General features: G+C 52.0%; 1 protein-coding gene across 7 annotated transcripts; it reads right to left on the bottom strand.

Moving 5' to 3' along the window:
• Positions 1-350: 350 nt before the first annotated feature.
• On the bottom strand, positions 351-27,033 carry TNFAIP8L1 (TNF alpha induced protein 8 like 1). 7 transcript variants are annotated; one of them, XM_048831105.2, is made up of 2 exons: positions 26,776-27,033; positions 351-2,464 (listed from the first exon to the last, which is right to left on the bottom strand). In XM_048831105.2, the coding sequence occupies exon 2, from the start codon at positions 2,457-2,459 to the stop codon at positions 1,899-1,901; it is 561 nt and encodes a 186-aa protein (XP_048687062.1). In that variant the 5' UTR covers positions 2,460-2,464; positions 26,776-27,033; the 3' UTR covers positions 351-1,898. The 7 variants fall into 7 exon arrangements, with proteins under 7 accessions (XP_048687062.1, XP_048687060.1, XP_074979291.1 ...); XM_048831103.2 differs by lacking the exon at positions 26,776-27,033 and adding an exon at positions 18,557-18,804; XM_075123190.1 differs by lacking the exon at positions 26,776-27,033 and adding an exon at positions 9,213-9,233.
• Between the last annotated feature and the right edge of the window lie 948 nt (positions 27,034-27,981).

Below are 27,981 nucleotides of genomic sequence, written 5' to 3'. Positions count from 1 at the left end.
AAGTGCCTAATCTGAGCTCTTGCTCCCCAGCAGCCCAGCCCTGCATGGGGTTAAATGCCCTCCACTCACATGAACGTGGGTAGGATCCCTGGATGCCCCTGGGTCCCCCAGGCTTTGCTGCTGCACCTAGAGGTACACAGTTCTGCACCTCTGCTTTCCTGGGCAGAACCCTGGTGCAGAAAAGGAAAAGGCCTTAGGCTAGTACTTCTGTTTAAATAGCAAAAGCTCTGCGAGCACCTGCCAGCGATGTGCCCTGCTTACTTACAGCATTTGTAGCCAAACCCTGTACTGCTCTCCGGTGGAAGAGACAACTTTATTTCAGTAACTCACCAGGGCTACGTGGTTGGGGGTTTTTGTTTTTTTTTTAATTTATTGGAATCTAAGATGTCTCCAACCTACGACATACTAGGGAAAGCCCCCGAGGACCAAATCTAAACAGTTACATTGATATAATCAGCCGGAGGGGCTGACGACAGAGAAATTCAGTTTGGATTTCAGAGGAGGAGGAGGAGGAAAGTACACATTTGCTATTTGGTTTGAAAATACAGACTCCTCTTTTCCCCTCTAGGAAAGGAACATGGACAGAAAATAATGCTCCACCATTCTCAGTTCGAAGGAAGAGGCTGCCTCTGTAACTAGCCCAAAGTACTCACTGGGCAACAGTCAGGGGGGCAAGTGGTACCTGGAGCATGGCCACTTCTTGCTGCACCCCCTAGTTTAGGCCTGACCTGTGTTAAGCTTTGAACCACAACAGTGTCTCAACCTGACCACCCTCGCTGCAGCCTCTCCCCCCTTCAAGGGTCCCTCCCCATCCTGGGACCCTGTGGGTAGGGCCCTGCAAACCTGCAGATGTCTGCTTGGTATCCGCATCCGCAAATATGGTCTGCGGATATAAATTTTGTATCCGTGCAGGGTTCGACTTGTGGGGTGATCCATCCAAGCTGGGTCCATCCCTATGTGAAATCCTCCCACTATCCATAACTTGCCCCCCCAGGAGACAATAGTGAGGTAAACACCACAACCCAATTCTTGCTTGCAAGGTGCTAATACACTTTCCCCGGCCGAGGGGTGCTAGACCATAGCATGGGTTTGTAAAGCATTTTAGAATATGGCTCATCCTTTTCTATGCTGGCCAGGGAAACCCAGCCAGCATGGTTTGAACTCCAGGATAGACAGCCTTACATCTTGGCAGTGGCAGGGGCATCTGAACCACTCCTCCATGCTCTCTGCTTGAATTAATCTTAACTAAGAAAAAAAAAAGTTACACACAAGACAAAGTGGGTTCCTCTCCCTCACCAGAATTAAAATAGATTTAGAAGTGAGAGAGATTCTGCTACAGCAGGACTCCTTGGACTCTGAATTTAAGAGCACTTGGTGGATAAACATATATACAGTGAGACCAAGGTCCTTTAACCAGAGAGCTCACGTACTGTGGGGCTTGGCCTCTGATGGGTTAGAGACACTGGGCTGGGTTCCAAAGCGGATATCAAGCCAGTGCAAAGAAGAGCATTTGCTCCAGTCTCACTCAGACAAACAACCCCGCCGCCTTTGGTGTAGTTGTGCCCCAGTGGGGTAGAGACGGAAGCTGCTTTGTCTCATTTTAATTTCCTTAGGGAGCTAAAGTGAGGTGAAGAGATTCCAGCTACCAAGACAAGTAGCAGATTGTAACCTCATTTAGACAGACAGTGAAGAGTCCTTGGTCTTCATGAGAAAAAAAAAGGAAAGAGCAAGACGTTTAGCACTGTGGAGAAAGAGTGCGTGAGAAGGCCTGACCCACTGAAAACAACAGACGTCTTGCCGTTAAATTCACGGACACCAGAATGCAGCCTGGAGAGTCCAGGTAGAAGAGAGCCAGGCAAAGAGCCAAACAGTTGCTCTCAGGCCTTGTCTTTGCTGGTTCATATGTTGTCCTCATCCAGCATTTTGTTGACCCCTTCACAGATCCTCTGCAGGTGGGTGCGGTAGGGTTCGGAAGGTCCGTACAGCGCCGACAGGAACTCGTAGTCCGCAAAGTGGTTGAAGACGTGATTGATCCTGGAGTGGGACTTGGCCGTCAGGTGGGTGTTGACGGCCTGGTGGAGCAGGTCGCGGCACTCGTTCAGCACGCCGGACATGACCCTGCGGTCGAAGGTGAAGTCTATCTGGTAGAAGCTGACGGCGGTCATGGCCAGCGTGTGCACTTTCTTGCGGAAGTGCTCCATCAGCCGCAGCTCGTCGGCGCTGAACTGCCGGTTGCGGTACAGCACCCCCAGCTTCATGACGATCTTGATCAGGTTCTTGATGATCTTCTGGGCCTCCTTGCGGTTGTGGGTGAACTCCTTGGTGACCCGGTACAGCTCATCCAGAACCTCACTGCTGGTGTCATCGATGAAGATGTTCGCCATGGTCTTGGAGGCCATCTTGCTCAGGAGCTTTTTCTGAGCCTGCAGAACCAAGTTCTTGGTGCTGAAGGTGTCCATCTTCTCTGGAAGGGGGAAAAGAGAACAGAACCGTGTGATTCAGGCCTTGCCCTGGAGTAATGAGCCCTCCCTTCCCAGCACAGGTCCGCGCGCACACAAAAGCATCTTGGTCTAATAGTTAGAGCAGAGGGAGCTGGGAGTCTGGCCTCCTGCAGTCTATTCCCAGCTTTGGGATGGGAGGATGGTCTAGTGGTCAGAACAGGGAAGGTCAGAGCATCAGGACGCCTGGGGTCTGTACCCAGCTTTAGGAGTGCGCACGGTTTACAGAGTAGGAGACTAGGAGCCAAGACTCCTGGGTTCTTTCCCCCTTTCTGGGAACAGGTGTAATCTAGTGGCTAGGTATTACAGTGGGATAAAATTCCCTAAACATCAAAGGAAGGTCAATGCACTGCGTACATTGGAAAGGCCCATTAGACCTCTATTGCTCTCTTCCCACCTGAGATCTGTATTGCTACCTATGCAGAATGGGATTTATTACCAGTTGTTTTAATGTGCCCTCCTTAAAATCTGGCTCATTTCCTTGAGGGGGAGACCCGCATGACACTTGTTGGTCAACGTGTGGCTGGTGAGCGGCTCTTTAGCACAGCAGAGCTCACACTCCGAGAGTGGGTAACATTATAAGCCACGTTTACTGATATAATTTTGTTCAGTCCCTGCAAGCTGCCAGAGAGCAGCACTCCTGCTGGTTTCCTTTTGTGTTTCTCAAAGCACATCAAAGCACTTGATTTCTCCGGCTCCCTGCTATGCCAGAGTTTGGATTCTGGAACCGATTCAGTTTCCTGGCTGGATGATAACCTGTGCTCACCATTACTCAGGGACCGAGTCTCCTGCACGCCCCACCGGCGCTGCGTGAGGGAATTTGATTCTTGCAAGCCCACCAAAGAAGAAAGAAGTGAGGAGCTCATAAGCAAGGTTATCAGCTTTGCTGATGGCTGCACACAGATGAATGCAGCAATTCAGGCAAGAGAAAGACCGAGAGACAGGTTACAAGACCTGCCTAGGACTCACAAACACAAACCGAGCCACTTAGCCAGTGATTGTGTTAGAGACTGAAACAAGCGAATGAAGCAACACAGGTGCTGGGATTCATCCTGCCTGGAACAGCAACACACTACAGACCATCGTAACAACAAGCTCTCATGTTAGGACAGATGGGAAAGAGAAGCAGGTCGGTGATGCAGCTGTTTCCATATGGTGGGACCTGTTTACGCTGAATCTGAACAAATTTGGTTTGGCGCTTTCATTGGCTCAAGCGATCGGAGTTTAAGTCCCAGCTCTGCCACAAGCTCCCTGTGTGACTGTGGGACAGTCACTGACTTGCTCTGTGCCTCAGTTTCCCCATTGGCAAAATATGGGTAACAGTCCTTCCTTTTGCCCGCCCCTTATCTGTCATGTCTGTTTACAGCACCTATCACAGAGGTGGGCAAACTATGGCCTGCGGGCCACATCCGGCCCATGGGACCGACCTGCCCAGCCCTTGAGCTCCCGGCCCCGCCCCTGCTGTCCCCCCTCCCCCGCAGCCTCAGCTCGCCGTGCCGCCAGCGGGGCACGGGGAACAGGGGGAGGGGTTGGATAGGCGTGGGAGTCCCGGGTGGCCTGTCAGGGGGCGGGGGTGGGGATAGAGGTTGGGGCAGCCAGGGAGCAGGTGGGGGTTGGATGGGGGTGGGGTCAGAGGTGGGGTCCTGGGGGCTGGGGGGAGTCAGGGAAATAGGAGCAGGGGGGATTGGATGGGTCAGGGGTTCTGATGGGGGCAGTCAGGGGGCGGGGGCCAGGCTGTTTGGGGAGGCACAGAGTTCCCTACCCGGCCCTCCATACAGTTTTAGCACCTCCATGTGGCCCTCAGGCCAAAAAGTTTGCCCAGCCCTGACCTAGCACAACGGGGCCTTGATCTTGGTTGGAAGGTCTAGCTGCTGTTGTAACAATAAATAAAAATATGTGTTTCAATGCGTTGACCTGATGGGCAAAAATTACAGTGCTGGCTTTGGGAAAGCTCTGCTTAGAAGGAAGTTATTCTGGGACTTTGGCCACAGCCATTGTGTGTATATGAGGAAAAACACATAAGAGGCAGTCTATGTTTGTACAGCTCTGAGCACAAATGGGTCCTAGTCAATGACAAGCGCTCACCAGGCGCTACGATAATACAGATCATACAGTATGGGGAGGTAATCCAGGCCACTGGGGTGAAGCCATTCATAAATCGATTGCTTGGAAGCATTTTCAGTGTCTCCCTTTCCTAAATAATCCAGTTTCAAACGTTTACCCTCCGGAATCATGCACTTTAATATTTGTACTTTAAGCTTTCGGCACTTGCTCTCTGAAAGTCAGGCCTCTTTAAGGTGTCTCCAGGTGGCCCCCAGAATCACTAGCCCTTGCTGAAAATGCACATCTCAAAGGTTTTGAGTAACACGAAAACTGGGGTTGCGAGGGCTTTACTGGTCAGCAGAAATGGAGTCATTCAAAAAGGGGCAGGGACTGAGGACACAGGTGCTATGGATTATAAATCCTAACTCTTAGCTGTGGACCACCAAACACTTTACAAAGGAGGGCAGTATCATTATCCCAACTTTACAGATGGGGAAACTGAGGCACAGAGTGGCACAAGGTGCGTGGCAGGAATTGAAACCAGGTCTCCTGCATCCTAGTCCTCTCCACTAGGGCACACTGCTGTTTGTAGCAAAACAACAGACTGTGATTAAAGGAGGGAGCATAGTCTAGTGGTTAAAGCACTGAATTTGGAGTTAGGGGACCTTGATTCCATTCCTAGCTCTGCCGTACATTCCTTGGCAGTCACTTCACTTCAATGTGCCTCAGTTTCTTCATCTGTAAATTGGGACTAATAATACTTACTGTAACAGGATCCTCTGCCCACCCCTCTTCCTGGGGCCTGCTGACTGCCCCAAGAAAGCCCAGAGAGGCTTCCTGTTATGCAGCACCCGTGTCTTTATTTACACACACAGTTCTCCCACCGCCAGTGTTGAGCTATGTACAAGGCTTACAGGGTTAGTTCCCTCCTTCCCAAGAAGTCAGCCCACAGCCAGGAGACTGCCCGTTCTCCTGGCAGCCCCCCTTCATACTGGCTCCCAGCCCTTATAACTGCTGGCTTGTCAGGCCCACAGGTCCATGGAGCAACTCCCCAGGCCAGGCATCATGCCTGTTACACCAGCCCCAATCTATTTCTCTTGATTGGAGCTGGCTGAGCAGGGGCTAATTAGGTGCTTTTGCAGCAGCACCCTGCTACACTTACCTACTTGACATGGGGGGGGGGGGAAGATAGTTAGCTCAGGTTTATAAAGTGCTTTGAGATCATCCAGTGGAAGGTGCTTTAGAGTAGACCATCACACAAGATCATTGTCATCCTAGGATTTACATGGGAACAATAGTCCAGCTAATAGAACTGGTGACTCTGAATCAGTTCCTCATACAGCTAAGGAGAACTGCCCCAGGCCGGATGACAAAGGTGCTGGTGGAAGCCAGCGCAGCGAGCCCCAGCCAGCCAGGAATTTTCCATTGCAAGTTCTAAACCCCTGCAAATTGGGGGCATTCATGGAAAGGCTGGCCCAGGCTTAAGGAGGGTATAAATTAAGCGAGCAGTAATAGAGCAGTCAAAACCTGTACTATTACACGATGTTCCACGCAGCGTTATTTACAACCCTTTGGAAAACACAAAGGTTTGCAAGTATTTCCTTTTATGTGAAAACATTGATTTTAACAGCGTGAGGCTGGAGCTGGAGCTGCAGGCATCCTCCTAACAGGACAGGCATACGAGAGAGAAGTTGGTGCTGAGAGAGAGGGCACTTGCGATAGAGGAGAGAGAAAGCAAGTGAGAGAGAAACAGAGCTGCTCAATCGGGTGTGGGCGGCAGTACAGGGGCTATGATTTAGCACCTGCATTTCAGAAAGTTAACTTCCCCTGCTCGTGCGAGGCTGCAGTTAGCTTTGCTGTGGCCGTGGCCCCGGTAGGGCAGCTCTGCTGTCTGCCAGTGTCTTTTCGTCCAGGGATCTTTCCAAAGACAGACGACCCAAGTTGAGTGAGCAAGTGTAGTGATGTGACAGCTCTGAGCGGCTGCCTTAGGAGAGATGGCAGTGGGGAGAAGGTTGGCTAGACATCTATTTCTCTGTGGTGGAAGCCTTCTTACACTGGCCTGATCCCCATTTCACAGATGGCAGAACTGAGACCCAGAAACCGTACGGCCCTAATTTCCCCTGGTTTCGCAGAGGAATCATTTGAGGCACCCTGGGTATCCCCAGTTCCCACTGACTCTCTCTGGACCTGAAAGTGCTCAGAACTTTGGGAAAATCAGGCCCCTTTATGGTGTCTCAAACCGAGCACCCCCAAAAAGCTGGGGCTTCCAAAATCCCTGGTCACAGCTCAAGGCCTTGGCCTAAAAGATGTGGGGCTGACTTACCCAGTTGTCCTTTCAGAGCAGAGCGAAGCTGGGCTTTTAAAGGGACCATTTTGAGACTCTAGCTTGACTTCCTGCAGAGCCCAGGCCGCAGAACTGAACATGAGCCGCAGAAGAGAAAATGAATCGGGCATGTTTCTGAGCATGCGACCTTACCAGCGGAGATCCTCTCTGCTCTGCACAGACATTACACTTCCCAGGGGCTTTTCTGGGAGAGTAAGGGTTTGCCTCCCTGTCGTTGCCCAAAATGTCTGCTCTTTCCAACCTGCTGATGCCTTATCCATCCAGCCGGTGGCTTCACCCCAGAGGTGGCTGCATTTCAGTGCTGCTGTGTGCCGGCAGTTTGCAAAGTGCCTCGGGATCATGAAAGGCACCCATATAAATAGAAATTCCCACACCAAAACCTTTGTCAGCTGAGGTTGGCTAAGTACAACCTCCACCCACACAATCCTTTAAAAACAAGGAAATGCCCAGCAAAGGGAACCGTCTTTAAAGAGCTCGCAACACCCAGACATCCCTGTAAGCAACCATGGCAACAAGCACCACATAACACTCCCTCGCACTATTAATTTAACAATGCCTGGCTCTTACATAGCACTGTTCAGCCACAGATCTCAAAGCGCTGTAGAAGGCAAGTATCACTGAGACGGGGAGAAATGGAATCGTTGCAATGGAGGGCTGGAAGGGCCCTTGAGAAGTCATTTAGTCCAGCCCCCCCACGCTGAGCCAGGACCAAATAACCCTAGACCATCCCTGACGGGGGTTAGTCCAACCTCTTCTTAAATACCTCCAGCGATGGGGATTCCACAACCCCCCTAGGTCATCTGTTCCAGAGCTTAACGACCCTCTGAGTTAGAAAGTTTACCTTAATATCCAACCTCAGTCTCTCCTGCTTCGAACTAAGGTGACATCCTCTCGTCCTACCCTCGGTGAACACAGAGAACTATTGGTCACCGTCCTCTCTATAGCAACCTTTTACATATTTATCACGTCCCCCGGCCTCGGCCTTCTCTTCCCTAGAGCGAACAGGCCCAGCGTTTCAACCTTTCCTTACAGGTCACGTTTTCCAAACCTCGTCTCACTTCCGCTGCTCATTTCCCTTGCGTCTCAGGGAGCAATCAGCTTCAGGTCACCCCGCCGGCCAGCTACAGAGCCAGGAGCTCAGGTCTCTCCAGCGCCAGTCTAATCTCCTCTCCAGAGAGCCATGGTTCATCCAGTTCTAAGGATCGCTCCAGGTGTGTGTAGGAAGCCAGGGGGCTCTAAACGGGACTCGGCAGCATCACCCCGGACTTGGGGAATGAATGAATTAATTCATACTCCTTCCCTCATGCCGAACCTCTCTCTCCTTCTAATCCGTTACTATCCTCTCAACGTGCTCCCCCGCCCCCCCCCCCCAACAACATGGCTCACTTCCCGTTGGGCAGATGCTACCGTTTAACGAGTGACTGGAGACTTCCCTCAAATGAGACTTTTCCTGCTCAGATGAGCCCGTCACGCAGAGCCTCCTACTTGTTCCATTGTTCACCTCGGCGCTGCTTTATCAGCCGACAGAGAAACAGGCAGTTTTGCCCCAGCACAAGTTAGAGACGGAAATAAACCAGCAGATTTCCTTCCTGTCACTCATGCTTCCAGCTCTGCTGGAGTTTGAAAACACCTCTAAAAAAACCACAACAGCCTCTGAAAGTGCCGTTCGGTCTGTGACACGGCTGTGGGAAATGGAGCAAGGCTCTGCTTCTGTCCAGAGGAAGGATGGGGCAATGGTCATGGGGCTGAGGATGCAGCATCCAAGACCACAGACTTCTCCGCTTTCCCTTCTCTTCCAGACACCTGAAGTTCTCTCAGATCTCTCTCCTGCAGTTGGGAGCCTTGACACCCCATTGTGACCGTGAGGAAGGATGGCTCAGTGGTTTGGTTGCACTCCTACGATGCAGGAAACCAAAGCTCAATTCTCTGCTCGCCCAAGGTCACGCAGAAAGTCTGCGGCCAAGAGTTGTTTCCCAAGCAGTGGGTCACGACTCACCAAGGGGTTGCAGGAAGGTTTTAGGTGGGTCACAGGCCTGGTGCAGAAGGGTCATAGCCAGGTTGCAATGTGCAGAGCAGGGAGCCAGCCCCCTGGGACAATACTTAGGGTCCTGGGTGGGACTGTACTTGGGCAGCTACACTGCTATCTTTAGCCAGTTAGTGCAACAGGCCTACCCATGTTGCAATTGCATCCCATTAGTCATGCCGTGCCTCAGTTTCTCCATATGCACAATGGGAAATAGCAATTCCCTACCTCGCAGGGGTGTTGTGAGGATAAATAAAGATTGTGAGGTGCTCAAATACTATGGTGATGAGGACCAGGCAAGTACCTTAATATACAGACAGACCTTCCAAGGCAAGATGGAATGCTCAAATTCAGGATTCAGTTTCTCTCCTGCGTCGAGGATTCAGCCACTGCTACCTACAGCAGAGTAGTGAGCTGCTTTCCTTGCCTCGCTGGATGGCATGAACCATGTTAGCTGTTCACTGATGTTGATCTGGCAGCCTGGCTCTGCACCGAAGCATGTCTTTGGCTTTGATTCAGTGGGGTTCGCTGCCAGAAGTGAGCGCTGAGGGACCTGGTGATAGGAGGGATTGGAACGAGGAAGGGCCAGGCACCTGGAGCAATTCATGCCTCACGCGTGGGCATGGAAGGAGGCACAAAGACCAGGGTGGGGGAAGGGATGGTAAGATGGATTCATCATCAGAGCAACAGGGAGCAGCAAGAGACCACAGCAGAGAGATAAGCAGAAGCGGCTTCATGCAAAGCCTTAAAGGGAAGAACAAGAAGCTTGAACTAGACATGAAAAGTAGGGGGAAGCCAGCAGATACACCCTGCTGTGGGCAAAGATAAATCCAGTTAACACCGTTCATCCACAGGGATCCTTTCTGTACCTGTTCCTCTCGGCCCCAAGCCACGGATAGTCCCTTCCCAGCTATCATGAAGGGGTTCTGAACACAAGGCAGTTACAAACGGGTTCATTTGCAAATGCGAAGTTGGCACCCGGCGCAGAGTGAGTTTTGCAGCTCTGCAGCAAGGGCAACTTGCAGGGAGGGAAGAAAAACAAACTGACTTTTAGGAAGAGCTTAATTGAAGGGCATGCAGCGGAGAGAGCATCACCAAATGCCACCCCCAGATATCAAGTGACAGCAGTGACCTGACCAAGCTAGATACCACACAGCATCAGAATCAGATTTCCCTGGCTGATCAAACACAGAGGACCTGGCGTAGAGACAAACGCAGCCCTGGACTAAGAATCTCCCTTGACCTCAGCAGTGTTGCATCTATTTAGACCAGGTCTGAGTTTTAACCCTTTCATCGGGGATGACGCGCACCGCAGGCCTGCAATGGCAGATGAGCATTTCAGTTCTCCCATAAACAACATGGCATATCCGGTGACAGCTTCATGGTTCCCTCAGCCCCGCCTGCTCCTCAGATGCTGACACAAGCCTTCTTCTGTGGGTACATGTAACTGAGATAAAGCCTGATCCCCGCCCCCGGCCCCCTATCCCCAAGAGCGGTGTACATCAGGAATAACTCCCGCAGCTGCCAGCGGAAGCGAGGGCCGAATCAGGCCCGATCGTTTAAAAGCATCCACCTGTGACGAATCAGAAAACAGGCACTTTGTGACTCTGAAAACACTGGCATCCTGTCCGCACCCAGCGGAGGCTGGTGACATTTGAAAGGGATTAGGCAAAACTGAAACATACAGGTGTGTGCAGGAAGCCAATTTGCAGCGCCACATCCAACTCAGGCCACTCTGTCCTCCCAGGGGCCTCTGCTATCATCACGGCTCCGCGGGGAGTGGGTGGGGAGTGGGCTTCAGAGCCTGAGCCCAGCCCCCTCCCATTCCACAAGCTGGGAAGGGAGCGGAGGTGATGATTTGTTATTTCCCACTCTGCCCCTCGCTACTCTCTCCCCCTGGCATTTCTTCCAGACACTGCGCACCTGCACTGCTTCCACTCCTGACGATGCTGGTCTCAATTATTGGAGCAACTGTTAGCCGTTCCCCTTCTCCCGCCGAACACCCACCCACCGCTCCCTTGATGGCAGGATGAATATTTCATAGAGCAGCACAAAGGCGCTTTAATAATTTATGGGTCAGCATGGAGAGAGAGCGTACAGCATGTGGAAAGAGGAGAGGAGAACAGGCAGGCACCTTCTCCTCCTGGCGCTTGTTAGGGCCACGTTCGCATACCCATAGAACCCCCACCCCTCCGGTTTTGCCTGGATTTATAACTTGCAGTCAAGTTTCCTCTGGCGCAAAAGTTCTCCGCTCAGAGGGCACGTTAAACAGCGGGAGCGGCATCTGTCCAGCTGGTTGCGGAGTGGATCGAGATGCTCCCTGACTGCCCCGGAACTCAGCTCTTCCACCATTCCCCTGCCAGCGCGGTGGAAAGCAAGCATGGCAGGAACGCCTCGCTGCCCGAGGGCCTAACCTGGGTCTGCTGGAGAGCGGCCTTTCACGCCAGAGCCAGACAGGAGCAAAGCAATCCGGTGCGCAGTGCTTTACTGTGCCATTATCTTGTATACACTGGGGCAAGGCACCCTGCTTGGGTCTGGTTCTTAGTCACACGGAGGCCCCTTTATGCCACCCTGGCAGCACAAAGGGACCTTGAAGTAAGTGGAAAATCCCCTGTGCAGAGGGCATCCCAAAGGGGTGCAGAGCTGCACAAGGGCTATCCCTTATACACACACATTTAAACTTCTGCCCGAGTTTGCGGGAAGCCAGCCAGGCTCTGTAAAGGGGTGAAGGAATTTCAACAACTGTCCTTCTCTTTTGCTTCTCTTCCTGTGGTTCTGCCCTGCCGTACCACCCGCAGTTCTCAGAGCCGCTAACGGACACTAATTTAATTAAGCTTCACAGCCACTCCAGGGAAGCATTGCCACCCCAGGGAAGCGTTAATACGACCATTAAAGAATGGGAAAGAGAAGAGTGAAGTGACGTAACCACACACAGCAAGCCCATGGAGTCACCAGCTCTAACCATTAGGTAACACCCCCTACATCAGCCAACTCCAGATGCCCTTGGCAGCACTGTTCTGACAGGTGTCAGGATCTCACCCTCCCAGGCCTGACTTTTAGTGGCGTTTGGGGGTGGGGGAATAAATAATTAAAGTAGTACCTCATCTCCTGCAGCCTCTGTTGTTACCTGTTGCCATGGGCACAAACGGCCTTGATAGCTACACCTTCCCCAGCAGCCCCATCGCTAACATCTACCAGCTGCTGGAGAAACAAGTCAGGCCCTTTGCAGGAGTTTTTCCTGAAGTGGCCAAATGTAAGAGTTGATCAGTAGCCAAGCAACCTCTGCCCGGGAGGCAGACTGTGTGCACAGCGGGCGAGTCCAAGGAGGAGAAGGAGACGGAAGCTACTGCGTAAAGACCCTCTCCCTGACGAAGGAAGCAGGAATCCGGTGAGCCACACAAGCCCAGCCATGTGTACACACAGCGGTGGCCTATCCCATTTATAGCACCATGCCGGCCCAGCGTCACTGTTATTACCGGCTGCATGGTGGTGGCACAGAGGCACCGGAGTCGTAGACCAGGGCCCCCAGTGGTGCTCGGCATTGTTCAGACACGGAACACAGAGACGGCCCCTTCCCCAAATTGCTTACAGGGAAAGGGTCCTGGTTGGGCTGGGACCGGGGGAGAAGACGTGGGACTCTATTCCGGGAACATGGGCAGTTTTGCCTCTTGGTGCAAGCTGGGCCCCTCACTGCTGCAAGGCCCACGGGTGGAGAAACACTGTTCACTGGATGCTGTGAAATGAGTTCGCGAGGCCTCAGTCCAGGCCCCAAAAGCATAGGGCTATGACACTGGGAAACTGGCCTGACTCAGGGCTGCCTTGGCCAGGCCTCCTGCTGCTCACCCCTGCCATTGCTCTGGCCCCCAACGTCCCAGGTGCAGGCCCCAGCCAGGCAGCGGGGAATTTATTAGGGGACAGCTGGCTATGCAGCATAAAGGGAAGTGCTAATGAGTTATTGTAAAAGGCCCTTGGGGTTCCTGATCCTCTGCGGCACAGAGAACCCTGAGCGCCTTTAATTAGCCACGCAGCAGTGGCAATGGAAGGTCCTTGGGGCATACTCTGGGATTTCAGATGGCTAGGATGTTCTTTGGTTTCTCTTGCTGAGGCCCATCAGCTGTGACTGCTGTAAGCTGGACGCCGGGATGTTCGAGCCGGACTGAGAACTTGCCAATTCATTTCACAGAATCTCCCAAACAGCCTTTCTCAGCTCTCCAGCCCCCCCGTCGGCCCCTCGCTGCTCCCAAGCGTGGAACTGATTAGGAGTGGCAGGAAGCCAACAGACACAGCAGGGCGGAAACCAGAAGCCATCTGAAATAGATCTTAGGGTTTCTTCTTTGTAATAGGCCACAGTCACTAATAATTCTGCTCCGACTGGGAAACAGCCAACTCAGTGCAAAAACCAGAGATGAGCCTGAACCAGAACCCTGGATCTGGCTCTAGACTCACAGCTCAAATGTATCCCTGTAAGGAGACAATCCACCTATCGGAGTCACTCAGATACTTGTGAGGACGTGGGATAAGAACTTTCGAGAGATCTGGGCTATTCATGTAGCTCCCAGGTGACAGAGTGCTGGGACCAGCCTGGTGAGCCAGCACTCTGATCACTGGGGCTCCAATCAGCTCCCCCAGAAAAGGCTGAGGGATATAAGGAGGACAGAAGGAGGAAGTCCTGGAGGTGGCAGTAATGGTGATCCGAGCTAGCTGAGCCTGGTGTATGCAGAGACTGCCCCTTCCCGCGCTCTGGAATATTATGGCAACGATGCCTGGGACTGGGAACGGATCACATGATGTTGCCACTCAACAGAGGGAGTCCGAGAGGTTCCTGGGGCATCCGAGGACAGGGACAGATTGTGCCCTGTTGTAGCCTGAGCCTCAGTTACTCCGTTCCTGCACTGGAGATAGGGATGCTTTATGTCACCATTGCATGCCCTGTACAGGATCCTGCCTGGTCCCAGTAGAGGAGGCCTGGGCCTGCTGTGACTTACACACCCTTTCCCACAGCCCTCAGCAGGCCCTGAGAAATAGAGACTACCTGTGATACAGGGCACTTGGCTGTGCCCCCAACCTGCTCCTACATCAGGGCCAGGGAGCAGGACCAGCATAGGCCAGTTCTACATTGGCTGGGAAAGCTCCCTGAATACAGGGAGGGGAGATTCTTGGAGGGAAGGGGTGCTTCTATCCACCTTAAGGTTCCTTTCCACTGGCCCTCAGTGTGCTTGCTCCCATCACAGCAGCATCCTTCCAGCTTTGGGCATAATTCCCTGGGAGAGGCAGGAAGCAGGACCGGATGGATCATGCTCTGTCCCAGAATGGAGCAAGGATAAGGAAGGGAGAGTTATTTTGAGGCCTCTCTCTTGCTTTCGGCTACCTCCCTTCCTCGTCGAGCTCAGCTCAGCAGTTCTCTCTTCTGGAGCAACTTCCTCCCTTCCTTGCTCAGGAGGATGGTGATTAAGGAGGCTCATCAGGAAGAAAGCTTTCAAGCCCCCATGCCCCATGCGGAGAAGTCTCAGCTGACTGGCACACTGAATGCTCCCAGCTGACGGGGTCTGCGCCTCTAAAAGGATCATTGCAAATATTAAGCCACTTTCGAAGCAAAGAAAGATTCTCATGAGGTGGGGGGGAAGCTTGTGTTAGGTGCACCCCAAGTTGGGTCTAATGGGGTGGCTGGCTGGGCAGGTGGCGAGCAGTCATGGTGCAACTCTTGCCGGTTTCACTGTTACCCCCCTTGTCCACACTGTTCTGTTGGTCTCATTCCCCATCTCGTTTTTTGACATAAAACTGAACACAAGCCAGGACTGCGTAACTTACTGCTGGACTATGCCAAGGGCCGTGGGTCCCTTATCTACGTGTGACTGTGTTGCAAATAATGAACAACAACATTTACAAGCTGTGTTCTAGGCTTGCTGCATTTATAAGTTTGCTTTTAAGCAAACTGATGGTCCAGTGGTTATTAGACTCTGGAGCCCTCGGGTTTATTCCCAGCTCTGCCACTGACCTGCTGGGTGACCTCAGGCAAGTCACTGCCCCTCTCTGTGCCTCAGTTTCCCTATCTGTAAAATGGGGTGATGCTGCTCAGAGGGACTAAGAGGGTTAGTTCTTTGGAAAGAGCGATAAAGTCCTTGAATGGAAGGTGCTAGAGACATATATGATGTTACTCATGAGATCAGGAACACAGAAATTGACAGTCAGGGTAAGACCTAAAATCCATCTCACCCAGCATCCTGTCTCTCACAGTGTGAGAGGTGCAAGAACCCACCACAGCAGCTGTCGGGTAATCTGCCTCTCACCATAGTTCTCACCCTGATCTCTAATAGTTAGCGATTGGCTTAAACCCTGAAATTTAATATCCCTTCCAAAAGTATTGGCAATAACTATGACATATACTCGTTATCTCTTTCTGAATCTTGCAAAGTTCTTGGTCTCCGTGACTTCTTGTGGCAATGAGTTCCACAGTCTAATTATGTCTGGTGTGAAAAAGTAGTTCCGTCCATCTGTTTTGAATTTACCACCTTTTAATTTCAGTGAACATCCCCTAAGTCTTGTGTTACAAAGACCGGGAGGAACAGATGTTCCTAATCTATCGTTTCTAGACCATTCATTATATTATAGAATCTTATAACATCCCCTTTTATTTGCCTAGTCTCTAAGGTGGTCGTAATAATAATCCTCAGCTTTTATAGAGCTTTATACAGCAGTAGATCTCCATGTGTTTTACAAAGGAGGTCAGCATCATTATCCCCATTTTACAGATGGGGAAACGGAGGCACGGAGAGGGGGAAGTAGTATGCCTAAGGTCACCCTGCAGTCCAGTGGCAGGGCTGGGAACAGAGCCCAGGTCTCCTCAGGCCCAGTCCAATGCTCTCTCTACCAAACAGTTCCAATCTTTTCAATCACTCTTCATAGGAGAGACTTTCTAGGCCGTTGATAATTCGTGTTGCCCTTCTTGGAGTCCCTTCTAAATCTGCAATATCATTTTAGAGAGGAGTTAAATGGCTCCTTTCCCTTCCTACTGAGCTGCTTTTTTAAACCGGTGGATGGGGCTTTAGAAGACAAATCATGCCACACTGTCACCTGTTCCAGCAGAAAACACCACTGATTTTAGATAAGAACATAAGAACGGCCATACTGGGTCAGACCAAAGGTCCATCTAGCCCAGTATCCTGTCTTCCGACAGTGGCCAGTGCCAGGTGCCCCAGAAGGAATGAACAGAACAGGGAATCATCAAGTGATCCATCCACTATCGCCCATTCCCAGCTTCTGGCAAACAGAAGCTAGGGACACCATCCCTGCCCATCCTGGCTAATAGCCATTGATGGACCTATCCTCCATGAACTTACCTAGTTCTTTTTTGAACCTGTTATAGTCTTGGCCTTCACAACATCCTCTGGCAAGGAGTTCCACAGGTTGACTGTGTGTTGTGTGAAGAAATACTTCCTTTTGTTTGTTTTGAACCTGCTGTCTATTCATTTAATTTGGTGGCCCCTAGTCCTTGCGTTATGAGAGGTAAATAACACTTCCTTATTTACTTTCTCCACACCAGTCATGATTTTATAGACCTCCATCTTATCCCCCCTTAAGTTGACAAGTCCCAGTCTGATTAACCTTGTCTCATATGACAGCTGTTCCAGACTCCTAATCATTTTTGTTGCCCTTTTCTGAACCTTTTCCAATTCCAATAGATCTTTTTTGAGATGGGGTGACCACATCTGCCCGCAGTATTCAAGATGTGGCTGTACCATGGATTTATATAGAGGCAATATGATATTTTCTGTCTTATTATCTGTCCCTTTCCTAATGATCCCCAACACTCTGTTCGCTTTTTGACTGCCGCTGCACATTGAGTGGATGTTTTCAGAGAACTATCCACAACAACGCCAAGATCTCTTTCTTGAGTGGCAACAGACCACAAGGAACAAGCTTTGAACAAGGAACAAACTTTGTTCTCTGTTCTTCCATCCTATCAAGCCATTCAGGGCATGGGGCAATAAATGAAACGGATTCTGAGCAATCACTGCCTCCTCAAATCCCAGCGACAGGCTGGTTGCCCCTTGGACTGGGGTCGCACTTCAGTGCTCTTGCTCGGCACCAACACAGTTTACTCCCCTGGAACCAGATCTTCAGTAGAGCTCCACTCCCACTTAGATGCCCAGGTAAGCAGCCAGGTGCTCAGAAGAGTACAGCATGTTGGGTGGAAACCTGACCCCAAGGAGAGCTGCTGAGTGCTGAGGCCTTGGGCAAATCCTGCCCCCGGTCATGGGTGCTGAGCCCTTGAAAAATCTGGGCAGGAGAATGGAGTTGGTGGGTGCCATGTTGAAAGGGCTGCAGGAACACTGGGCCCTGAAGTGGCATCAACATCCCTCCTACCCCTTTAGTTACCCCAGGCCAGGGAAATATTAGTAGATGGGGTCATACATCGGGAACAAGGCAGCATCCCATATCATCCTCCCTGACCCATACAGTCTGCAGCATTCGGAGTGGGCATTAACCGTTACTGCCGGTATTCAGACACTACACCGGGGAGCACTGTGCAATGGGGCTTTCCCCCCTCTCTGATTCTGAGGAGGTGGGAGATGGGCCTTCCTAGAACCTGCTGGCATGGGGACAGGGGGCGAAATCCCCATTGCCCGCCCCAGAGATTGGCCAGCATTAAGAGGCTGGTGCCTCTGGATGCAGGGAGAGAACAGAGAGCACTGGCACGAAGGTGAGATACAGGCCAACTAGGACCCACTGGCAGAGAGAGGAGATACCCACTGCCACCGAGCGACAAGGGAGAGATATCAGGACAGGCTGGTGCTGCAGGAATGAAGAGATGCCCATTAGGGTCTTGTGCCATGGGGGGAGAGAGAAAGAAAGTGGAGCTGGGGGGCAAGCCCTGGTGGCGGGGGACAGGCGGGAGGATGATGCCCAGTGGGGCAGGCCCTGGACCGGATGTGTGTGTGGTGCCCGATTGAGGGGAGGATGCCTGTCGAGGGATGGGGGAGGGGGATGGAGGGGGGACGAGGCCTAGCCTTGGGGGGATGGGGCAGGCCCTGGGGGAAGAAAGGGGGGTGATACCCTGCAGGGCAAGCCTTGCCGGGGGGGGGGGGAGCAGACGAGAGGGTGATGCCCAGCTGGGGGGGCCGGGGGACAGGCCCAGGGCCGGGGTGGGGCAGACGGGAGGGTGATGGCCAGCTGTGTGGTGGGGGGGGGGAGAGAGAGGGCAGGCCCAGGGGGAGATGGGCAGACGGGAGGGTGATGACCAGCTTGGGGGGGGGGGGCGGGGGACAGGCCCAGGGCCGGGGTGGGGCAGAGGGGAGGGTGATGGCCAGCTGTGTGGTGGGGGGGGGCGGGGGACAGGCCCAGGGCCGGGGTGGGGCAGAGGGGAGGGTGATGGCCAGCTGTGTGGTGGGGGGGGGGGAGAGAGAGGGCAGGCCCAGGGGGAGATGGGCAGACGGGAGGGTGATGACCAGCTTGGGGGGGGCGGGCAGGCCCTGGCCGGGGAAATGTCCCAGACGCCCGCCGCGTGGCCCAGGGCTGCGCCGGTCGATTCCCGGAGGGGGACGGGGGGGCTCTTTAACCAGGGCTCAATTCTCCAGCCCGACCCCTCCCGGGCCGCCCCCCGGTCCGGTCCGGTCCGGTCCGGTCCCTCCCGGGCCGCCCCGCACTTACCCGCCTCCGGCGGCACCGGCCCGGCGGGGATGCGCGTCCCTCTCCCGCGGCCCGACGGCGGAGCTCGGCGCCCGTCCCGCTGCCCGGCCGGCAGGGTCCGGTCGCAGGGTCCGGTCCGCCGCGGCCCCCGCCCCCGGGCTCTCTCTGCCCCCGGGCGGAGCCGGGTCACGGGGCCAGCGGCAGCTCGGCGAGCCCCAGGCAGCGCTCCCGGGTCCCGCTCCCCGGCCCCCCCGCGGTGAAACCCGAGCCCAGCGCAGCCCGAAGTTTCAAATTCAAGGCGAAGTCGGGGGAGGGGGGGGTTGACGGAGCCGCCAGCCAATGGCAGCGCTGGGCTAGCTACAAAGTAGCCAATGGGGCCCGGGCGCAGGGGCGGGCTGCAGCTGGGGTTTGATATGGGGGGGAGAAGCTGCCCCCTGCCCCGAACAGGCTCCTTGGTTCCCTGCCCAGCCAGGGGAGCCTCTGGCCGGGCGCTAGCACCGGGAAGGGCCCCTGCCCCAGCCGGATCAGCTCTGCAGAGCTAAGTGCTGGAGCAGCAGCTTGAAGCGGTTCCCCATCATTGGGTTTGCAGTTTGGTGCGATGACTCGCAGCCCCCCCAGGCAAATAGTTCCAATCCTGCACCCCGGGTCACAGAATCATAGAAGATCAGGGTTGGAAGGGACCTCAGGAGTCATCTAGTCCAACCCCCTGCTCGAAGCAGGACCAATCCCCAATTTTTGCCCCAGATCTCTAAATGGCCCCCTCAAGGATTGAGCTCACAACCCTGGGTTTAGCAGGCCAATGCTCAAACCACTGAGCTATCCCTCCCCCCTGCCAAAGCCTTGGCCTCTTTTGTCTCCCAGGCTTTCCCTCGCTCTTCCCTCTGGCTTTATTGCCCTGTTTTGCTTCCGCCAGCAACTCCAGAGGCTCTTGGCAGCTCCCTAGCCCATCCCGGGTCACACCCTCCCCTGGAAGCGGCGTAGGCTGCAATAATAAGAGTAATTACCAGCCGTGAGCCTGCTCAGCCCTCAGCTGCACCGTGGCTCAATGGGGCCCCAGCAACAGCTCTTAGCTGGAGAGAGAAGGGTCATTATCCCCGTTTCACAGATGGGGAAACCGAGAGACAGAAAGTCACCTGCCTTGCCGTGAGTCAGTGGCAGGAGCTGCACCCAGGAGTCTTAATTGTTACTCGCCCTCTCCAACCACTAGATTACACTGGGACGGGTTCGGTCAGGGAGACCCCCTTGGGACTGTCACCTGATGTGCTGAGATTACCTCTGAGCCTGTTTTCTCTGCCAGTTTCGGACTTCAGAACCCTGCCTTGTTGAGCCAGGGTCCAAACCACCACCCCAAAGCTGCAGACTTAACTGAAAACAGCTCAGCAAGTACTCCTGTCTCCAGCACCCAGACACCCAGCTCCCAATGGGATCCAAACTCCAAATAAATCTGTTTTACTCTGCATAAAATTTACAGGGTAAACTCATAAGCTGTACACCCTCTATAACGCTGATACAGAGATATGCACAGCTGTTTGCTCCCCCAGGTTTTAATCACTTACTCTGGGTCAATTAATAAACAAAAGTGATTTTATTAAGTATAAAAAGTAGGATTTAAGTGGTTCCAAGTAATAACAGACAGAACGAAGTACATGACCAAGCAAAATAAAACAAAACACGCAAATCTAAGCCTAATACATTAAGAAACTGAATACAAATAAAATCTCACCCTCAGAGATGTTCCAATAAGCTTCTTTCACAGACTAGACTCCTTCCTAGTCTGGGCCCAACACTTTCCCTTTCAGTCCTTGTTAGTTCCAGCTCAGGTGATAACTAGAGGATTTCTCATGACTGGCATCCACCTTTGTTCTGTTCCACCCCCTTTTATATCTTTGGCACAAGGCGGGAATCCTTTGTTTCTCTCTGGGTTCCCACCCCTCCTTTTAAATGGAAAAGCACCAGGTTTAAGATGGTTTCAGAGGAACAGCCGTGTTAGTCTGTATTCGCAAAAAGAAAAGGAGTACTTGTGGCACCTTAGAGACTAACCAATTTATTTGAGCATGAGCTTTCGTGAGCTACAGCTCACTTCATCAGATGTATACCGTGGAAACTGCAGCAGACTTTATATACACACAGAGAATATGAAACAATACCTCCTCCCACCCCACTGTCCTGCTGGTAATAGCTTATCTAAAGTGATCAACAGGTGGGCCATTTCCAGCACAAATCCAGGTTTTCTCACCCTCCACCCCCCCACACAAATTCACTCTCCTGCTGGTGCTAGCCCATCCAAAGTGACAACTCTTTACATAATCAAGTCGGGCTATTTCCTGCATAGATCCAGGTTTTCTCACATCCCCCCCACCCCCATACACACACAAACTCACTCTCCTGCTGGTAATAGCTCATCTAAACTGACCACTCTCCAAGTTTAAATCCAAGTTAAACCAGAACATCTGGGGGGGGGGGGGGGGTAGGAAAAAACAAGAGGAAACAGGCTACCTTGCATAATGACTTAGCCACTCCCAGTCTCTATTTAAGCCTAAATTAATAGTATCCAATTTGCAAATGAATTCCAATTCAGCAGTTTCTCGCTGGAGTCTGGATTTGAAGTTTTTTTGTTTTAAGATAGCGACCTTCATGTCTGTGATTGCGTGACCAGAGAGATTGAAGTGTTCTCCGACTGGTTTATGAATGTTATAATTCTTGACATCTGATTTGTGTCCATTTATTCTTTTACGTAGAGACTGTCCAGTTTGACCAATGTACATGGCAGAGGGGCATTGCTGGCACATGATGGCATATATCACATTGGTGGATGTGCAGGTGAACGAGCCTCTGATAGTGTGGCTGATGTTATTAGGCCCTGTGATGGTGTCCCCTGAATAGATATGTGGGCACAATTGGCAACGGGCTTTGTTGCAAGGATAAGTTCCTGGGTTAGTGGTTCTGTTGTGTGGTATGTCGTTGTTGGTGAGTATTTGCTTCAGGTTGCAAATATGCAAAGATGGATTCCAGGATCGTGTGACATGTTCCCATGTCCTGTGAGAATTCATTACCCACTGGATGGCACACACATATACAGGAAGGCTACAAGTAAACAGAGCCATCTACAGTCAATTGTCCTGGTTAATGGGAGCCATCAAGATTCTAGACTGCCATGAATGGCCCACACTTTGCATAATTACAATAGGACCTCAGAGTTATGCTACATAACCCTAGTTTCAGATACAAGACTGACACATTCATACAAATAGGATGACCACACTCAGTAGATTATAAACTTTGTAATGATACCTTAGAAGAGACCTTTTGCATAAAGCATATTCCAGTTACATCATATTTACACTCATAAACATATTTTTATAAAGCATATGGAGTGCAACGTCACAGAGCTGGGAATAGGACCCAGGAGTCCTGATGCCCATCCCCCGCCCTGCTCTAACCACTGGGTGCTCTAGCTTGCACTTTATTTCAAACAGCCACCTATGGGCCCTGGGATGCAGACAATAGCCATCAGGCAGTATACTTGGCCATACCCTGATCCCTCCAATCCATTCACCAGTGCCAGGGGCTGGAAGCAGGGTAGGGCCCTTATGCCAGTTCTATGCTGGCCAAGGAGGCCCTGTGCACAGGGGGCCATTTCTGCCCCCTTTAAGGCCACTTTATACTGCCAGGGGGCTAAAAGCATGAGTTGCTACGGCTTGAGCTAAATGACCCAGCCTTAGGGGATGTCTACACTGCAATCATGGGGCACAGGTGCTGGAACCCCCTGGCTTGAAGTAGTTTTCATTCTATACAGGGTTTATAGTTTGCTTCAATGGCTCAAAGCACCCCTGTCATGGGGCATGCTTGCATTTCAAGCAGACGTATCCAAGCTAGTGTGGGTCCTGGAACTGTGAAAATGCAGCTGCATGGCAAAGGTTGGACAAGCCCACCCAGAGCCCTGGGGTCTTGCTCTGGCGGTTAGCCCATGCTGAAGCCAGCACTGCTGTGGCTTCACTGCTCTGGAACCTGATCTAGTTAGATTTGAAAGCTAGCTCAGGTATGTCAGCTCGAGCGGCCGTCACCCCGCAATTGCAATGTAGTCAGTCCCTCAGCTGAGTGAAGCAGCAGTCTTCTGTGGACTGGCCACTACAGGGAGACTAACACCCACATTCTGGCGGGAGTTACACCAGCACCTCTGAAAACGGGGATCTAAAGTTCCCTGATCCCTCACCCAGCACATCATCTCCTTGCAACATACCTGCCTTGAGAAAGGCTGCTCCCAGACACGTGTCACCCCATAGCCCTAATGCAATCATGGCCTTGTATCACCCCAGAGTGTCACCTCAGACATGGACTCAGAGACTTTAAGGTCAGAAGGGACCACCGTGATCGACTAGTCTGACCTCCTGCCCATTGCAGGCCACAGAGCCTCACCCCCCAACTCCTGTGATAGTCCCCTAGCCTCTGGCTGAGTTACTGACATCCTCAAATCATGATGTAAAGACTTCAAGTTACAGACAATCCACCATTGACACTAGTTTAAACCTGCAAGTGACCCTTGCCCCATGCTGCAGAGGGAAGACAAAAAACCCCAGGGTCTCTGCCAATCTGATTCAAGAGAAAATTCCTTCCCAACCCCAAATATGGGGATCGGTTAGACCCTGAGTATGTGGTGGGCAAGACCCAGCAGCCAGACACCTGGGAGAGAATTCTCTGTAGTAACAGGTTTGCCCTGTCTAGATTTTGACCACAGCTTTTTTCTGCGTCAGCCAGGTCCCCTGAACAGACCTTCCCTGCATTAACCATTCCATGGCTGAAGTTGAATCGCCTCTTTCTCTGCTGGTAAGTTCAAATGTTTATTCAACTTTCATCTTTTATTTTAACGGCTCAGATTAACATCATCAAAGCAGCTGTTCCCTGGAAGCTAGGGCTGAAGCCAGAGAAAAGAGCTTTGTTACTTTGTGGTAGTTTGGCCAGAGAGCAGGATGCAGCTGGAATATTTAGAATCACAGCTGTCGACAATGTTCTGTCCACTCCTGGTGCCTAGAGGAACAACAGTATTCCCTGGACAGGCCGTGTACATCCAGTACTGGACAAGTTACCCCATGGAGCAAGAGACTTTCCATTGACTTTAGTGTACAATGAATGCATGTGTTTGAGGATATCGTATATGCGCATATATTTGTATATGTGTAGATGTGTGCTTGTATGTATATATGTGTATATTTACATATGTGTGTGACTATATTGATGTGTGTACACATGCAGGGGTGTCTGTAAAAGGGTATGTATTTATATGGGTGTAGATGTGTAGGAACCGATGTAGGTGTGAGTGTGTGTTGATATATGTCCACGGGGTGTGTGTAGTCATGTGATTATGTTTAGGGGTGTGTACAGGAGGGGTGTGTATGTATGGAGGTATTTACACGTGTGCAGATGGATAGATTTGTTTGTGTGTGCTTTTCAGTGTGTGGGTGTGTGTATGTGGAAAGGGTATTTAGATATTTCTAAAATTGTGCATCAGTGTGTGTTTGTAGGGGGTCTGTGTATGTATAAATCTGTTTGTGTGCAGTGGACAGTGTATACATATTATGTGCACACAGATATTTATGTCTATGTGAGTAGGGGGGTATGATTGGTGAGGGGAGGTATGATTGCCTTTATATGTGTGACTGTAAATGTGTGAAATGTGTATACACGTAGATGTGTGTGTGCTTTAGGGGGTGTATGTTTATGCATATGTGTGTGTTTTTATATGAGTGTGTGTGTGAATAGGGGCCTGTGTGTGTGTTTACATGCATGAGTGTATGGGAATGTCTATACTGCAGCTGGGAGCAAACTTCCTAGCTCAAGTAAATGGACATATGCTAGCTTGGCTCGAGCCAGCAAGTAGCACTGGGCTCACTTGGGCTGGTCGCCTGAGAACAAACCTACCCGAACCCTGTGGGTCGGATTCGAGCTCGCGTGGGACCCTGGCCAGCTAGCTGGAGCTGTTGCCAGTGCTACTGTGAGCTACACGGCTATTTTTACGGTGCTTGCTCCCAGATGCAGAGTAGACATACCCTATGTGGGCACTGGAGTGTGTGTGTGTTTGTGTGTATGTGCACATGCGTTGGGAGGCGTGTGTTTACATGTATGAGTTTGTTTGCAAAAGGGGTGTAAGCGTGTGTGTTTACATGTGTGTACGTGTGCGTAGAGGGGTGTGTGTATTTATTTGTATGTGTGTGTAAAGGGATGTAAGTGTGTTTAGATGTGTGAATGTACGTGTGCGTTGAGGGGTGTGTGTGTGTATTTATACATATGAGTGTGTGTGTGTGTTTAGATGTGTGAATGTACGTGTGCGTTGAGGGGTGTGTGTGTGTATTTATACATATGAGTGTGTGTGTGTGTTTAGATGTGTGAATGTACGTGTGCGTTGAGGGGTGTGTGTGTGTATTTATACATATGAGTGTGTGTGTGTGTTTAGATGTGTGAATGTACGTGTGTGTATTTATACATATGAGTGTGTGTGTGTTTAGATGTGTGAATGTACGTGTTCATTGAGGGGTGTGTGTGTGTGTATTTATATGTGTTTTGAGCGGTGTTTTGAGCTCTGGAGTGGGGACAATGGCCGTGGACCGGTGCGCCTTTTGGCCTGCTTTTTCCAGGATGGCACTAGGGGTCTGCAGGCTGTCAGACAACCTGGGCTCCCTCCCTGATCCGGGCCCCTTTCCGGCCGGCTCACACACATTGCACACAGAGATCCATTCAGTCAGCCAGCACTGTGAGGAACGGCATGCTGGGACCCCTAGTCAGCTTTGCACACCTCCTCTGCCTTTGGAGGAATGTCAGAGGCACACAGAGGACAAGTCTCCAGGGTGCAGATAACCTGGCAGCATCTCTCCAGGGTGCAGATAAAGTTACCAGGGTGCAGATAAAGCTGGTCTCAAAGGTATGTATAACAAAGTTGTAAATGTCGTCGCTGCAAAGGGCGCGATACACAGACCAGCTCCAGTTCATCTCTCCTACTCAGTGGCAAGCGATAAAAGAGAGATGATCTTGCATTACAAAGCTGGCTTGAAACCTCAGCACTGGCCTCGGAGACTCTGGTGCCCTAAGCAAGATTAGATCGCAGAACTGCACATGGGGTCAGAGACAGGAGAGATTTTAGATGGAATATCTTAAAGGATGGTTTTATGAATTCACCTAACTTCAGAGGAAAGAGGCCAATAGCAGCAGATCACTGTCTTCTTGTGCTGTGCTCTACAGAGACACCCACCCCCCGCCTGTCTGCTTACAGCCAATTCTAAGTTCCTTGTCTTTTTATTTGCCACTCAGAGTTCCTGTCCTGCAGATCTATCCATCTCTCTGTTCCAAAGACAAGACACCAAAACATTTCATTAAAAAACCCAACCCGGTTGCTAGGCGACTGCCAATGTACTTACCCTTCACATCACTTACAAAACTCGAGCAAATAAATGAATCACTGAGGACATCATAAACCTCATGCTGCTCACATGATAAACACAAACACCCTGACATCAGACACTCAGCAGATGTTAATCTCTCTAAGTCCACTGAGCTTAATAATAATGCCACCTCGCTCTTTACATTGGTAGATCTCAAAGCACTTTGCAAATTAGGCCAGCATTATTATCTCCATTTTACAGTTGGGGAAACTGAGTCAGAAGGCGGGGAAGTGACTTGCCCAAGATCACCCAGCAGGCCAGTGGGAGGGCCAGAAACAGAACCCAGGTATCCTGAGTCCCAGCCTAGTGCTCTAGCCGCTAGGCAGTACTGCCGGAGCTGGGCTGATTAATGCCAGCTGAGGCGCTGTCCCCTCTCAAGTACAAGGAAATGCTTATCCTACCATACATGTAAGGCCTAAGGCCTGGCAGATCAAGAAGGAGCCTGTATCTCTTCCAGCGGACGTTGGACTGGACAAGAAGTGGATACCTCTCGTTCTGGCAGGTGAGTTCCATTTGTGGTTGTCGCTCCTTGGCCCCCACGTGTTCCTCTCCTGAGGGGGAGGGAGGCTGCTGCTGTCCCCTGGTTTCATTACAGTGGAGCAGAACCAGAGACTGAAAATCCCTGTTAGGGCTCCTCTGGCTGATCCTCTCCAAGTCCCCTGCAGTGCCCTCTCCTGTGCTTTGCCACGCTGCGGTTTTCCATCTGTGGGGCCCCATCGCTCACCCGGGGAGACTATCCCAGGGGCCTAACCAGTCTCAGCAGCAGGAGACACATTCCTGCTGTTTCACCCACATTTTCCCTTTTCTTACCTGCGCCCTACCGCCCCACCTGGAGTCGCCTTCAACATCCCCCGGCACGGCGCTCTCGCATTCCAGCCCACGGTCGCCACGGCCCTCCTCGCCCCGTCACGGCCTGCGCAGGTCCTGGAGCACCAGCTCATGCACCGTCCATCTCCAGCCTGCCCCAGGGCCGTTGTCAGCAGAGGTGGAGGTGAGCCCGTCTCGGGGGAGACAATAGGCACTATGCTGCTCAGTTGCCATCCGCAGCTGGCACAGGGAAGAGCCCGGTCCAGCCCTCAGCTGAGGCCGTGGCCACAGCTTTGGTTGGCAAGGCCAAAAAAAGAGAAGAAATCTTTGCAGGAGGTTTCATGAGGCTGGCAAGTCTCTGACATGTTGAGTTATCCGCTGCCAGGAGAGAGAGCGATTGCTGCGAGTCCTGCCTGGATTGTGCTGGCTGGCCTGTCCCCTACATCAATAGGCGGCTTTTGCTTCTCAGGCTGGTAACCTTCATCCCTAAAGACCGGCCTGGGCTATGCTGTCACCGAGTCACAGGGTCTGCCTTTGCCGGCGCAGTGAGCCAGGTTTCCCTGGGAGTGGGCGTCTCTCTGGGCCGTACCAGTGCGGGGCCGTGGTTATCCAGGGTGCCGGGAATACAGCCGCTCGGAAGCAGGTTAACCCAATCCAATCGCCCTGCAATTGGCCTGTGTGATTTTGCTGATTCTCGAATGACTGAGCCCCCCCTGTACCCACCCCTAAACATAAGCGGTTCCTGGTGCTTTGCTGAATGCTGATTGCTCACCAGCCGCTGAGCTGAACTGCGGGGAGGACGCTTTGCCACACAGCCCCTGCTCCCGCTCAGCTTAAACAGCCTCTTTCCTCCCCGTCTGTCTGCAGTGAGCCCAAGAGGCCCACGAGCAGCTCATCAAGGCCCTACGAGGAGGTGAACCCAAGCCCGGTTCTAACCTCCTTGACTCACCTGCCTGGGAGATTTTTAAAGCAGGTTCTTTGCGCAGGGGAATGATTCCCTCCCCTCTTCCCACCGCCCAGCCCAAGCCTCTGAGCCTGTGTAGCTTGGTGTCCCAGCTTTGTGCAGGCAGGAAAGAAGAGACGGGTAAATCAAGGAGAAGGATGGATGTGCGAGCACCTCGGGCATGCTAGTCTGGAAAGAGAGCCCTCCTCGAAGAGACAAGCAGGGCTACTAGGGGAGGTAGGAGAGACAGGGGCTCCAGCTGATTG

The sequence above is a fragment of the Caretta caretta genome, chromosome 25, assembly GCF_965140235.1.
Source record: "Caretta caretta isolate rCarCar2 chromosome 25, rCarCar1.hap1, whole genome shotgun sequence".
Taxonomy (NCBI): Eukaryota; Metazoa; Chordata; order Testudines; family Cheloniidae; genus Caretta; species Caretta caretta.
Note: the sequence above shows the minus strand (reverse complement) of the source record. Positions and strands in the feature narration are given on the sequence as shown.